Below are 13932 nucleotides of genomic sequence, written 5' to 3'. Positions count from 1 at the left end.
ATTGTGGTCTGTGACAAGAAAAAAAAACTTTTAAAAACGGCAAACATCATGAGATTTAAGGACAAAAAAATCCTAAGTTTTCTTTAATAGTTGCATAAAATAGTTATTTTGCACCTGAAACATCTAAACGTTATATGAAATAGCAGCAACTCGAATGTTTCAAGAATTATTTTGGCAAGAAATGTAAACTTCTGTCCTCTGTATTGGTATTGAGTATGCTTGATCCTGCAGAATCTCACTTTTCTACAAACAATGCCCCACTGGCAACCCTATATGTTTTGCGTTTTCTTGCAAATCACGGATGATAAACGTCATTAACTAATGACGTAGACATTTGAGTTTCAGACATCATGTCCATTAAAAAATGGATGCTACCACAAATCCTGGTATTCTAGCTATTTAAGTACAACATCTAAAATCAGTTTCTACACCCCCCCCCCACAATTATTTTAAGCTTGTCCAGATTTCCTGTATTAAGAGGTTGATATACACCATACTGACTTGACAATTGTGTACATTCCTAGACCTCAAAACATTCATGCTCCCCATTTACGTTTGCTCCTGGTTGCGTTGCTAATAGCCATTTATGTACAAAAAAAATACCTGCTTAAAATTGCTTGTGTACTTTAAAATTAAATAACAGCTATCCGTGTGATATTACTCCATTGTATCGCTCTCCTCTTTCTGTAACTGTTACTATCTTGTTCTATTCTCAGAAAAGAAGGCCACAAATCAGATAGAATGTGTGTGTGTGTGTGTGTGTGTGTGTGTGTGTGTGTGTGTGTGTGTGTGTGTGTGTGTGTGTGTCTTCTTAGTTCAATTCAATTTTGTGATGTTTGTACCATTAAACAAGTTTATGGAGAGAAAAAAAATCTAGGAGCAATATGGAATCTTGCGGGCAAAAAATAAGAGCTATGCCTAAATTATAGCAGTTGAGAAGTGCAGAGACTTGGTTACAGGTCACTACAGTATCTCAGGAGGTGAAGAAGACACAGTTGGCATACCTGTATTAATTTGTTCTACTGACCCTTTTGTAATACCGTTATCTGACCATCTAAACTAAATTAAGTGGTGCAGTATCTGTCAATTGTATTTTGTCATGTAAAAAAATCGTTTTTAAACAGGAGTTAGCAAAAGTTCATCAGCAAACATTATTTTAATACAGAAGGTTGCAACACAGTGGCCTTTTGTACCAATATTTCACAGTATTACTTTTTTATTTTTTTCTTCAAATACACAAACTATACAAACATTCAAAATAAAAAAACAGCAAGTGAAGTTTCAGTTAATAAATAATTCACTTCACAGAGTCGACAAAATAAAATAAATAAGCTTCACAGAAGACAGAAAGTATACACGAGCAACCCTAAAAGAGAAAGGATTACAAATACATATAGATACAAGCCCCGACCCCCTCCAATATAAATTTACGCAGAAGGCTTCAGTAATTCACACCTACTTCACAAAAACAAGAATGGGAACCTCCGAAATTAAATGTGCAAAATACCTACACAAATCAATTTCTAGTTTCTATTAGAAATCAATGACCTTTATGATTATGGGATATTAAAAATGTACATGTTACCTGCTGCTCATTCTGTGCAAAGCAGTGGAAAGCAGCATCTTGCAATTATTTTCTATACACCCTTTTGAATGTCAAAAATTAAATTTGCTACTTGGTAAAATTGATTTATATATCATATATTTAAACCTCACTTCCATACACAGATCAACAACGAGTGAAATCCCTGTACAGTCTGATAATTACACGTATTTACATGTAAAGACTTTAGAAAACAATGTACGTAAGAAATTTTGGCACCGTACAAAGACAACAAATCAATAATGTTTTTGGCACTTAATAGAATGACAAAAAATAACGTGACGTATAGAGCAATAACTTCTCTTTTCATTTTGAGAATGCGGGCAAATTATATTACTTTGAACCCAGGTTTACAAATGGCAGTTCTAAACATCTCGTTTAAAAGGCTCCATCTCTCCAAAGGTTGACAGAATCCTAACAGCTGTGGCAAAACCCTTGCCAGTGTTTTCCTTTACTCAGGCTGTGAGCATGTAAGCATGGTTTAGTTTACCAGCACTGCCAGGAAGAAGAAAAAAGTGTCATTTGGTGGTCCCTTTTTCCCCCAGAGTCTCCCGTGGTAAAACAGATATTTGAGGAGTATAGTACTTATGGTTTAATGTCAACAAAAAACGTGTTGTCTGAGTAAAAAAATGTTAGTATGGCACAACTGGAAACATATAAAGTGTGCCAGTAGTGTCTTTAGCTGTGGGAATAGAACCCGTAGTAGCCCACATCCTTGGCGCAGGTTTTTTCACAGTCCCTGGGTGGGAGAACTTCACTTTTTAATGGCGAGGAACTCTCCGAAACTGGTGTGTCTGATGGGGAGATCCGTCTCCTCTTGGCTTGCTCATAAATTCCAGAGTCGGTGGAGTCAATTGACTTAATGGATGTCGGGGTTTCAATCCAACTTGAATCGGACAAGTCTTTGGGCTTGGAATCTTCATTGCCGGCTAGGGGGGACCTTTCCGTAGCAAGACTGTCCCCTTCGTCACCCAAGTAGGAGTTGGCAGCGGTTGTCCTGCTAGCAGTGTTACTTGGCCAGCAAGAAAGCACAGCACTAGATTTGCTGCAGTACTGAGGTGGAGTGCGAGCACCCCATCCTGAAGGGTCGCTATAGTACCCAATTGGTCTGCCGGTGCAGCTTGTTGCCTGTAAGGGTAGAGCCTTTACCCCAGCAGCAGCATAGGACAAGAGTGTGGCGGCATTGCCAGCAAAATCGGTGGCGGCCTCATAAGCTGAAGTTGCAAAATCTAGACGATTGTTTGCTGGGGTAACAAACCAGCGCTGAGGGGAGGGTGCCCCAGGCTCCTCAGTCTGTTGTGGCGAAAGCAAGCCGTTGGTGTGGGGAACACTGCGGTCGGCTCCAGGCCCGGTCCCAGCTGCCGGATGGAAGCGGGATTTGGCATAGCTGCTTACAAATTGGTCCTGGAGGAAAGAACCAGCCATTGCGTAACGGGCACCGGGCACAATCTGAGAACGTGGAGAGTCACTAGGAGATGGTGTTAGGCGATCCATATCACAGCCAGTGTAAATCCTGCATAAAAAAAAAAAAAAAAAAAACAAAAAAAAAAGTTAACTACTGCAGAAACAAAGTTAGAAGTACCTCAGTGGCATTTTGCATGCCTTGATTATTACACATGATTCAAGCACAGCAAAGTAGGTTCAAATGGTACAATTAAAATAAGAAACTAGTAATCTATGCATTAACATCTGCGATACAAAAGGACTACAAAAATGCGCAAATACACAAAAGAAAATAATCTTAATAGTCCCCATTCTCAAATAGTTCCAAACTGTTTTCTGATTTGGCCTCAGAAATGTTGCAAGTGCTTCATAAAAGCTATACTTTAACTGTAACATAGCAAACTTACAGTCACCAGACGGTGCCTTGTAACGGAGATGCAAAAAAAAAAAAAAAAGAAAAAAGAAAAACAAAACACAATCATTTACATTTAATTGCTCACATTGTCATACATCTCCAAACTGTTTTCCGATTTCGCCGCAGAAATATTGTTCTGTCCTGAATAAAATATCTATCAGGAATGCAGTCATCAAATGGTGCCTTTTAATGAATCTTTCAAAGGGAACATCATAAAAAGTGTCCCTGATATGCATTAGTTGTATCTCAGGTTTGAACATGCAGCCTGAGAGGGATGCTCACAGGATACATTTCTCTATTGTTCCAAGCGTCATCAGTCTAAAAATCCCAAGCCTAGATTCTTGTTTGGCATAGTATAAGTATGTATGTTTTGCAGGTAATGGAATGGAATGTGAAATGTAGATATTGATGTTGCCTACAAACAAAATTAACAGCAGAGAGTCAGGTTTCTCCAGAAGTTGTTCCTCGTAGTGAAACGGGGGGAGGTGGGCTTAAAACCCTTCTACTACTAAAAAGGATCATTCCTACTCATTAAGGATAAACAACATCCATACGAAAAGGATTTAATGCCAAAATATTGTGCAGTCTGTATGTTATACAGGTGACTACAGCAAGTGCAATGTTCAGCTTTCCAGCAATAGGAGCTTGGGGCACAACTCGCATGATCAAATCAGAGTAACCATCACAAAGCGAGTAACAAACACAAGGCGAATATGGATCTCGCACTGTAACAAATATGTTTTTCACCTTACGGACGGGTACAGCAACACTGTCTCACACCCTGGTGTTTTGCTTTTGTTACACCACTGTTTCACTGCAAAATGACTTAGGCTCAGTATATACAAGGACTGATAACCGCTTTGTAACATTCTAGTGGCAGTAATACATTAATTATGGCTTGAGCACTTAGCAATAATTAGTATGGTTATAGTATTCGATCTTAAGTATCAATTTCTCCGCCCATCTAAAATTCACAAAAAAACATGGCAGAGTATCAGAAAGAGGAGCACTTTTTTAAGAACAGGAGGCCTCCATATAGTAGACCTAACATTAAAATAACGACCACTTGGCTTGGGTCACTTGCTTGATATGCATGTACCCTTTAATGGATGCAAAAAGCAAATCATCAAATATTAAGACGCAAAAAGTAACGTGGGAGAGAGGGACAAAATCAGTGTCGTTGAGAAGTTGCTAGCAGTATATACTCCCATCCCCACATTGCCATTTCATTGCTGTGCTGTGGTATACAAGTTGAACATTTGCACGATTTAGTTATTACACTACTACTGACGGCTGCTAAATCGTGTTGTCAGATTTTCTTCCTTAACTTTGACAGTCACCATTGTTTAAAATCAACATAGCCTTATCGTGGTTGTTCGGTAACTTCTTAGAGCCGTGGAGTTAAAACAGGAGGGTCACTTAAGCCAGTAAGTATTTTTTTTTAATTAACAGCCACTGCCTGTTGGATTTACATATGAATATATTACTTCCAGCTACATCACCTTGTACAATTGCAGACCTCTCAACTGTCCAGAATTTTGCGTGATATTTTTGGTCTGCTCTACATCTTCTGGCAAACCATCGAGGACAGAAGTCAATGAATAAAGACAAACATTTCACTTTCAGAATTAATATCCTACAGAAAATACAGGCTACCGCAAAATCTGTTATTCTAGCACCCCGGTTTACAAGAGCTATAATTAAAATGTGTCCCTGGTGTTAAGCTTTTGTCCTGCATTACTTTTGGTTTTGTCCAGAGGTCTTATGCCAAGAGGTGTGATCCTCGACGCGCACTTCAACCATTAAAAAAAAACTTCTATTGAAAGATGGTCTTACATGCAAGAGCTCATTTGTGATTCACTCCTCAAACAGTGCAACAGATTCCTTTAAGAAATAGCAGTATCAAAACAGACTTTTCTGAATAAATTCTAATCAATTAGAATAATATTATCTTGTCAGTAGCATCTATTTTCCACGCTGACGTACTTAAAACCAATAAAAATGTAAACAGTGCATCAAGGTTACATAGTACTTTTTCAACGTGTGTGCTGCACAATCTGCTGCGTCGGGTTCATAAATGTTTTAAAGTGTTATCATTAATATTATTTTACTTTTTAACGTATGTTTGTTGACCGTTTATATATCTCTGGACCAGGGTGTGTGAAAGGGATATTCTGACAAGTTCACTAACCTGTTTATCAAATAGTACACCTGCACATACGTATCTAGCAGTTAAGAACATCATCTTCCAGGACATATTAAAAGAAACTAGTTAAGGCTGTTTCTCTAGAAATATTAAAACAGATGTATAATGTCTGTATATTGTATTGCCCCCATAAAATGAATATTCAGAACCGATTTTCGGAGCTGCCAGTGAATTAATTTCTTGCAGCTGACAAATCTCAGCTAAAATGCATAAATTTGAGCAAATCCCTGAACGTGTGCTAGGAGAGGTACTTCTTTGTTGTACAGTCTAGAATTTTCTGTTTGGTGAGGAGTTGCTGGTCCACTGGAAGTAAACATTGAGCCCCCAGACCTATAACAGGTTGCGCGAATGTAATGTCAGGAGCTCAAACACAAAACGAACGCGACCTTTTTGATAACAATCATGCATTAGTATGGGGGGGGGGTCTATGGAAAATACCATCAGTCGTTGTAAAATGCATGCTAACTTCACCCTGAAAAGAGGAGTGACTATACAAAAACACTGAACTCATAGCCAACTTGAAATGCTGCCTTCAGTCTCCCATGCTAAAAACCGACATTGATAATTTCCATTTACTAACAAGAACACTAACACTTTATGTTATTTAATATTATTACGTCATTTGCAGGTTTAGCTACCTTTTGTCCTAATGAGTCAGAGCACAGTTAATCACAGCAGTTTGGAAGTTTTTTATTTTATTAATTATGTTGCATTTTACTTGCAGTGAAAAAAAATGAATGGTCTATAAGTTAGCAGGTGAACGTATGTTTTTCAGTAACATCTACACCGTTCTATAGTATTTATTTATTTAATTAATTTATTTATTAACATGCATTAACCAGGTAGTGTCCGACTGGGAAACGAGCCTGTTTTCAGCGGGGAGAAAATTTGCGCAAACAATAATACAATTAGTAAGATCTAAAAAAATACACATTAGCAGTCATATGTTAGGTAACTAAGGAAAAAAAACCGCGATAGCAAAACATAGAGCATACCACGTACTGATATGTAGATAAGTATATATGACATACACACACAAATTATAGCTTTGTATATACACTTACATCGTACTATAAACCACGGTCTTACCTGCAATAGCAAGGTACTTCTCGGCATGCATACCTGTTATTTATACAGAGTGACCGAAATAAGCAGGCATAAAAAAGCTATACTATGCTTCTACAGCTCCAAATGGCCAAAAAGGACCTATTCGATTAGGTCAACAGCAATATTATCGAAACAAGCTTAGATGTGTTTATAGTGTACACATTTTAAATTGTGCATTTCACTGGAATGGGAGAAATTATACAAAATTGAAAAAGTACAGTAGAAAAAAAGTACATGGAACTGGGAAATCGGAAGCGGAGTATTATGTATAATTTTCATATACAGTACGATTTAACCCAGTGAATAAGACATTATGGCCTCGTCGAGATTTAACTGGAGGATTTTATACAGCAGTGCAAAAGCTACAGCAAAATGTTTCAGATTTCAGGAATAACACACCCCATCTGTTTACAGCAGATACATAATTTTAGTCTATGCCCTATATATATTTATTCTGAGATACTTAAAACAGATTTATCACTTGGAATGATTCTGTAAAAGTTGGGGAGAATCACGCCCCGTGGAATTTGTTTGTCCTATATTCCTATAATCAGATGAAAGCTAGACCTGTACAGGTATGATGAAAAATTAACAAGGGAACATTTGACAAGTCTCCAAATTTAAGCAAAAGGCAGTTCCTGGTAGAATTTAAGTTATAACCACTCTAAACGCACTCCATTCAAAAATCTGTTAACCACTGCAATTCTAGCACAGAAAAAAAGAGAACTCTGCATCTGGAAGTTTACAAAGGAAAACATGGGAAGCTTGCCCTTGGAAAATTTCAGGCTTTATTTCACCGTCAAATTGCTCATTAAAATACCAAATCTGCAGACAGTTCTGACTTATTTGCTCAAGAAATCAGGGGAAAACACGGAGGGGGGGGGGGCATTACCAGTTAGGTTTTGCCTCAACATACATTTTCAGAACAATAAGAAGCATGAATCCTCTGTAGATTTACCCAGAGGTTAAAAAAAATGGAAAAGGCTGGACAGTCTATGCGTATATACATATATCTCCCAACTGTGTCTTTTTTCTGTTACGATTTTATATGCCCACCTTCCATAAAGCAAAAAATGTCGCTCACCTGAAAAGTTAACAACTGCACAGTGGCTATAATAGCAGGTTAAATAACATTGCGTGTTTATTTAAAGTTTATTGGATTCCCATGTTTACACTCAATGATTATAATCTATTACAATATATAAAAGATCCACTCAGCCTTGCTCAAAGTAAGCAAACAGTAACAAAAGGATGAAAACAGGTAATGTCCTCCCATGTAACGTGGTCCAGACGTTTTCCTTAAGAATGTTATGACAGATACAGTCTACAATTAAAATATTACCAAGCAGTAATCCTTAGTGTTAAGCTTTAACATACCTCACCCCACAAGTAATGTTTTATATGTATTTTATTTCACAGTTGTACGCTTGCACAATCCGCAAGTACCCCTCCCCTAAAATAATAACAGTAGTAGCTAAATGTATATATTATTCGCAGTTGTATGTTAAAAAACATTCCCAGGTACCATTTCCATGACTATTGGTAAAACTACAATCCAATTAAACAATTCTAAGCGTAGTATTGCCCTTTATTGTTTATGAGAAAGTGAAAAAAAAATCACGGTGTGAAAATTCAAGTTAGCGTTTAAAGCGCTACAAATGTAAACATACTTATCCATTAAGAAAATCTAGACAAAAGAAAAACTGACAGACAAAGCAGTTGTGAGGTAGCGTAACAAGCCAGTCATGATGTACTTACGTGTCATAATTATCCCGAAAGCCCTTTGCGAAAGGATTGTGGTCTATTTTTAATTGCGTTATCTGAAAATTAAAATAAATATAAATAATTACCATGGAGAGCCTGCGATGTTTACAAGGATTATAATTTTATCAGCCAATGCAATTCAGGCACAAACAGCTGTGTACTACAGAGAAGAGCAAGGTGCACAGCTGTATTACGCACGCACGTCAAAACAATGAAATACAATATTAGGGACACCAGCTATATTATTACTCATAGGAAAATCTGAAACTGCCTGCAGCACAAGTCACGATGTAGAGCCTGTAATCATCCCACCTACTTTGGAAATATGTCCACAATCTACAGATGGTCTCTTTCTAGTACTAACTTTCAGGCTGTGACAAACAGCCAGTGTAACCAAGTAATTATTAGCTCCTTCTTTGCAAACTGGTGTCAAGTCACATTCTGTGAGCCCCAAAACTTAAAATAGTATCATTACGAGGTGGCGTAATGACATTGAAAGCAATCACTGTTTTGTATCCTTACAACTTATAATGAAATGTTACCCCTATTTCTAATACAAGTTGCTACAACTGTAACCCGAACGCTTCTAAACTAGATTTCTTTGAGTGCCTAACAATCGGTCAGATTAAATCAACAGCATAATGCATTATGTAAATGCAGGGCTGCATACCTGCTTAGATAATACAGTAACTCCCCGAAATTCAGGAAGCCACTGTACTCAAAGTCTCTCCCAAAACAAAACATATTATGCAAACTGAATATAACCAAAGTTATTTAAAGAAAAAAAAATAAAACAACAAGTCATACTCCGTCTAAAAAGTTGAGAATTTAGATACATCACAGCGGTAAAAATGATCAGCTTTCGATAAAAATGATCAGCAGAAAGCAACTTTTTCAGTCAGATAGTAAGCAATTTAGCCGTCAAGTTTCCACACAAAATAAGATTTTAGTTTGCACATCTGTTATTATGAAATTGTAACACTATCGAAAGGGATTGCTGTTTATGCCCTAACAAAATAAGGCCATCTGCTGAAGCCTCATAGCCAAAACACAAAATTTGTTAAATGTTTGGTTGCACTCTGTGACAATAAAAAGCCGAATTGCTTCAGGTGGTTAATTTTAATACACTTAAATCACCCCACAGTCTGCACCGCAGTTCAAACGAAGTTTGTATTCATGTTCTACATTTGCTTTGTTACCTCACAGTACTTTATAAAGATTTAATCAGTAGCTTTTGCTGGAAAACAAATTAATATTTTGAGAAATGGACTGAAAACATTACTTTTAAAATCAAAGCACTTGTATCAGAAAATCTGATACAATACCAACCGTAAGGTGCATCAAATTATTTAGCAATTTATACTGATTAGGATCACCCCCCCCCAAAAAAAAAAAAGACCCCCAACAGTAGAACAACCAGCAAACACAGTTTATAACGGTACCTTATTAATATCACAAAGCATTCCCCGTTGAATGTGAGCTCCAGCAGCCCCCCCCCCCCACACACACACACCAAAGATAATAATTTTGCTCACACACACACACACACACACAAAGATAATAATTTTGCTCACATCAGTGTTTTGGTATGCAGTCACGGCTATGAACTGAGTCTCTGGAAAGGTGAAAGTCTGCACCCTGCCCGGTTGATTTGGGTCTTCCGTGCCGTCTTCATTTACTTCCACTACGTGTAGCCGGGGCTGATACTTGTGCAAGGACTGTAGGACAACCATCTGGGAAGAAATACACTCACCATTAATATACTGTCATAGTTCATAACGATTCTACCCGGTGAAGAGAAGAGATATGCAGTTCTCTTATCCAGTTTTGCTATTAGGCTGTCAGAACATATATATCACAAGCCCTGGTGCCAGTGGAGTAAACAAGAAGCTTTGCAGAAAAGGCAGCATTTTAATACTAAAAGCTACTATACAGACAGCAGAAATGTTAGAAAAAGCATCAGATGGGAAGGGGAAAATTGTTTTACAATCCATAAAGCTCGATGACTGTTGCAACACATCAGCTGCTTCACCCTAATTTAATATCCATTTACAAGTCATATCAACCGCCCAGAAATAATAGCTGGTGTTTAAGTATCAGGTTTGGTAGGTATATACCTGTCCGTTGTTGTTTGATGCTCCTTTGTTGTTTGTTAGTTTTAATTTGCCAAAAGAAATTTCCTGACGCATCCAGTGCGCACCTGTATTAGGGGAATCGGGGTGCATGTAAACACGGTTTCCTAAGAGAGGAAAAACTCGTTTTAGACTTTTGTTTAAATGCAAAATTAGAGTTTAGTTCTAATTATTAGACAGTATAAAGATACTAATCCACCCCTCAATTAAACAACACACAACGACAGTATGAATAATCTGATTGGATCGATGCCTCAAGTGTCTAATTTAAAATAAAAAGAAAGAAAGAAAAAAAGGAAATCTTTAATGCCAGTCTCAAAGTCACCAATTATAATGTGAGGCAGACAGACAAGCCGGTCCATTGTTCCTTCATCCCGGCAGCTTTAATTAATAATTCTCACCTCAATTCGGGACCGAGAATAGGTGTTAATTGGAAGCACTTGCCTTGGACGTTGGTGTCCGCTTTGCCACATGGAACCCATTTGCCTCCCTGGAATCGCCAATGATTAGGATCTGCCAGGATCACATCCACAAAAATATTGTAATGGGCCGTGGGGTCCAGACCAGACATATTAAAACTTAAAAACGGAAACATGCGTCTAAACAGAAAGAGAAGAATTCATCGTTTTAGTTGAGTCTGGTGTGCATGTGGAAATATGTTCTAAATTAATTAATCGTATTACATACACAGATATTCAAGGGAAACAGTTTGGGAATATATTTTACCTAAGCAAAACGCCTAACAAAAATGTGACCGACATAAAATATGAAATTAAATACAACTTTTAGAAGGATTCACGATGATCATTATATTGCACGATCAATATACAAAGCATTTAGATTCTCAGCCTTTTATAGGGTTTTAAACATGCTACACAAAAGGGACCCCCATTATGGTCCAGGTGAACCATTTAATGACTTCAAAACGCATCTTGACAACATAACAATATCTGCGTTCTGCATGCGTAAAAAACGATCAGCTCTTGCACACTACATACAATCCAGTATAAATATGCATATCTATTTCTCCAACATAATAACTTCCAAATTACAACTACACATTTAAAACATTAGCTCATAAAATCAGGTTAATTAATAAAGCTCAGCGCAACACAGTGACTTAAACAGGAAATAGCCCCAAGTGCCCTTCCAACAGGCAGATGCGCTCCTAACACAATTATTAGCACACTAAACTCAAAAATCATTCATAGATCTTAAACTGTCACCATCTACTGAAATGTTTCAACCAGTAAAAATCTAGTAACAGTGTTTGCTTGCAAGTTCATCTTTCTTGCTGCAAGTACCACAGCAATCTGCCAGAAAGATCCTGACTAAATATTACACAATCATCTGTCATAAGCTATCATAGTTTTATCTACGTTTCCATAATTAAACTCACCTAAATTAATTGCACCCCCCATACCCTTACCTTCCTTGCTTGGTGATTATCATCTCGGTCTGATGTCTGTGAAATTTAAGCCACAATGGCCGATTGCACAGGTAGACCTGAGCCTTGCCCGGTACTAAGCCTGGCTGTGCTGAAGAGAACTGATAAAACGGTGGTCCTCCTTGGTACGAGTGACCATACTGCTGTGTGTATGGATACCCTGCTGCCGCGGAAGGATAGCCCTGCGTAGATGAATTGGCTAATAAACTGTTGTAAGCTCCGTTCGAGATTACTGGATGATGGTGGGCCATATATCTGCCCGGGCTTCCAAGAGAAAAGGCCGGGTGAGCAGGTCCGTGCTGGCTTGGGTAAGGAAACATGGCCATGCAAGGTGTAGCTGGAGAGGTAGAGGGCTGGGCCGCTGGGCTGGACTGAGAGAGCTGCTGCAGGTAACGATCGGCAGCAGATCCATCGAAGTTGTGACGAAGCTCAGCTACCCCGTCCAAGACAGGAGGAGAGAGTTTGTTTCTCTGGACGACGTCCCCCGGCGCCTCCTTAGAATCAGGAAAATTGTCTGCCTCCGACTGATTCGTCACCATCCCCCTGGCCATTTTTTTCAGAGGTGAACTCCTCTCCAGGTTGTCAGTGGTCGAGATAATAGAATGATCATGTAATGCAAGCTCAGATCCGCCTGGATTGGGGTAACTAGTATTCACATTGAGAAATTTCTTGGAGAGCATAACGGAAGGGGAGAGGCAGTGCTCCAGTTGCATAGCTCCCTTGCAGCCAACCCACTATTAAATACCCAAAAAAACAGGTTCAAAACTCCTTGTGTGCAAATTATAAACTGAAAGAAAAGCGAACAAGTAGCACAGCACTCTCTTCTTACAAAATGCCACCTAAAAGCTTGCTGTAGTTTTTCTTGGAGAAGAGATTGGCCAATTGACACTTTGCAGCAATCAGAGAAGACTCACTTCTGATCTTGCTGCTTGTACAACTAATGAAACGGCGGTTGCCATTGGTTATCCGCTAACAGTAATTTAATTAGACAGACATTAATTAGGATAATCACCTGGCTCCTAATCGCAATGAAGGCACACTGTAAGCGATTATTTTAGCGCAGGCAAGAAGAGGCGAGGAGAAGCTTGTGCCTTAGTGTAGATTTGTATGTGGGGTTTCCTCAAAATATTAAATATATTTTTCTTTACGGACTCTAATGGGGCTCTAAGCTTTGTGTAGTATTATTAAAGCATTTCATGTTTCTGTAATAAAATAAAGTTAGCAGAACAATGAGGGTTGTTAAGCCTAGAGGGTAATGGTACCTGCTGTACTATTAATTTTAATGGTAACCATTTTCTTTGTAGAATGCGCAGACATATTTTAACCTATATTTTTTAAATTAAAAGTAGTTTTTTACCTCCTCACACAAATATAGGAGGGGCAAGTAGGCTTTTTTACGGAGTCACCAATGAACAAATATCAGTCCCACTTTCTGACAATATTATTTCTTTGTGTGTGTGTTTTTGACGTGTGTATGGTTTTCTCCTGGTACTCCTTTTCAATCTATACAACACAACCTTTTCTTCAGGTTTCAAAGTATATATCCTTGTGGCTTGCGTCCAAAAATATTAGTCCTGTTCTATAGCAAACATTTTTTAAACCTCACCACTTTATCAGTGATAAATGAACAGTTAATATTTGGTTCCCCTTGGTGTCGCGGTTGTCTTTAATACATACCTAAAAGACACTTCTGGATTGAAAACGGGTTTAAGCCCACCAAATATTGTCACTTTCTTTGTACCAACTGATTGCATGAAACAAATGCATTAATAGTCCTCCTGGCAAAGGATATTTGTAACTATCAGTCCAAATTAC

The 13932-nt window shown here is 38.1% G+C and overlaps 1 protein-coding gene across 1 annotated transcript; it reads right to left on the bottom strand.

The window, feature by feature from the left end:
- Positions 1-1185: 1185 nt before the first annotated feature.
- TBR1 (T-box brain transcription factor 1) lies at positions 1186-13035 on the bottom strand. The gene is made up of 6 exons (XM_044074783.1): positions 12100-13035; positions 11115-11269; positions 10656-10777; positions 10113-10271; positions 8533-8594; positions 1186-3116 (listed from the first exon to the last, which is right to left on the bottom strand). The coding sequence occupies exons 1-6, from the start codon at positions 12828-12830 to the stop codon at positions 2282-2284; spliced, it is 2064 nt and encodes a 687-aa protein (XP_043930718.1). The 5' UTR covers positions 12831-13035; the 3' UTR covers positions 1186-2281.
- Positions 13036-13932: the final 897 nt, after the last annotated feature.

This window comes from Protopterus annectens, chromosome 6.part0, assembly GCF_019279795.1.
Source record: "Protopterus annectens isolate FY-2018-M chromosome 6.part0, PAN1.0, whole genome shotgun sequence".
Taxonomy (NCBI): domain Eukaryota; kingdom Metazoa; phylum Chordata; order Ceratodontiformes; family Protopteridae; genus Protopterus; species Protopterus annectens.
The sequence above is the reverse complement of the archived record's forward strand: the minus strand, read 5'-3'. Positions and strand labels throughout refer to the sequence as shown.

Excerpts from the sequence above, each read along its gene's own strand:
- TBR1 (XM_044074783.1), bottom strand. The coding sequence starts at position 12,830 with ATGCAACTGGAGCACTGCCTCTCCCCTTCCGTTATGCTCTCCAAGAAA. Across the intron at positions 11,270-12,099 it reads ATAATCACCAAGCAAGGAAG|ACGCATGTTTCCGTTTTTAA; the intron begins GTAAGGGTATGG and ends CTTTCTGTTTAG. Across the intron at positions 8,595-10,112 it reads CTGCATACCAAAACACTGAT|ATAACGCAATTAAAAATAGA; the intron begins GTGAGCAAAATT and ends TTTAATTTTCAG.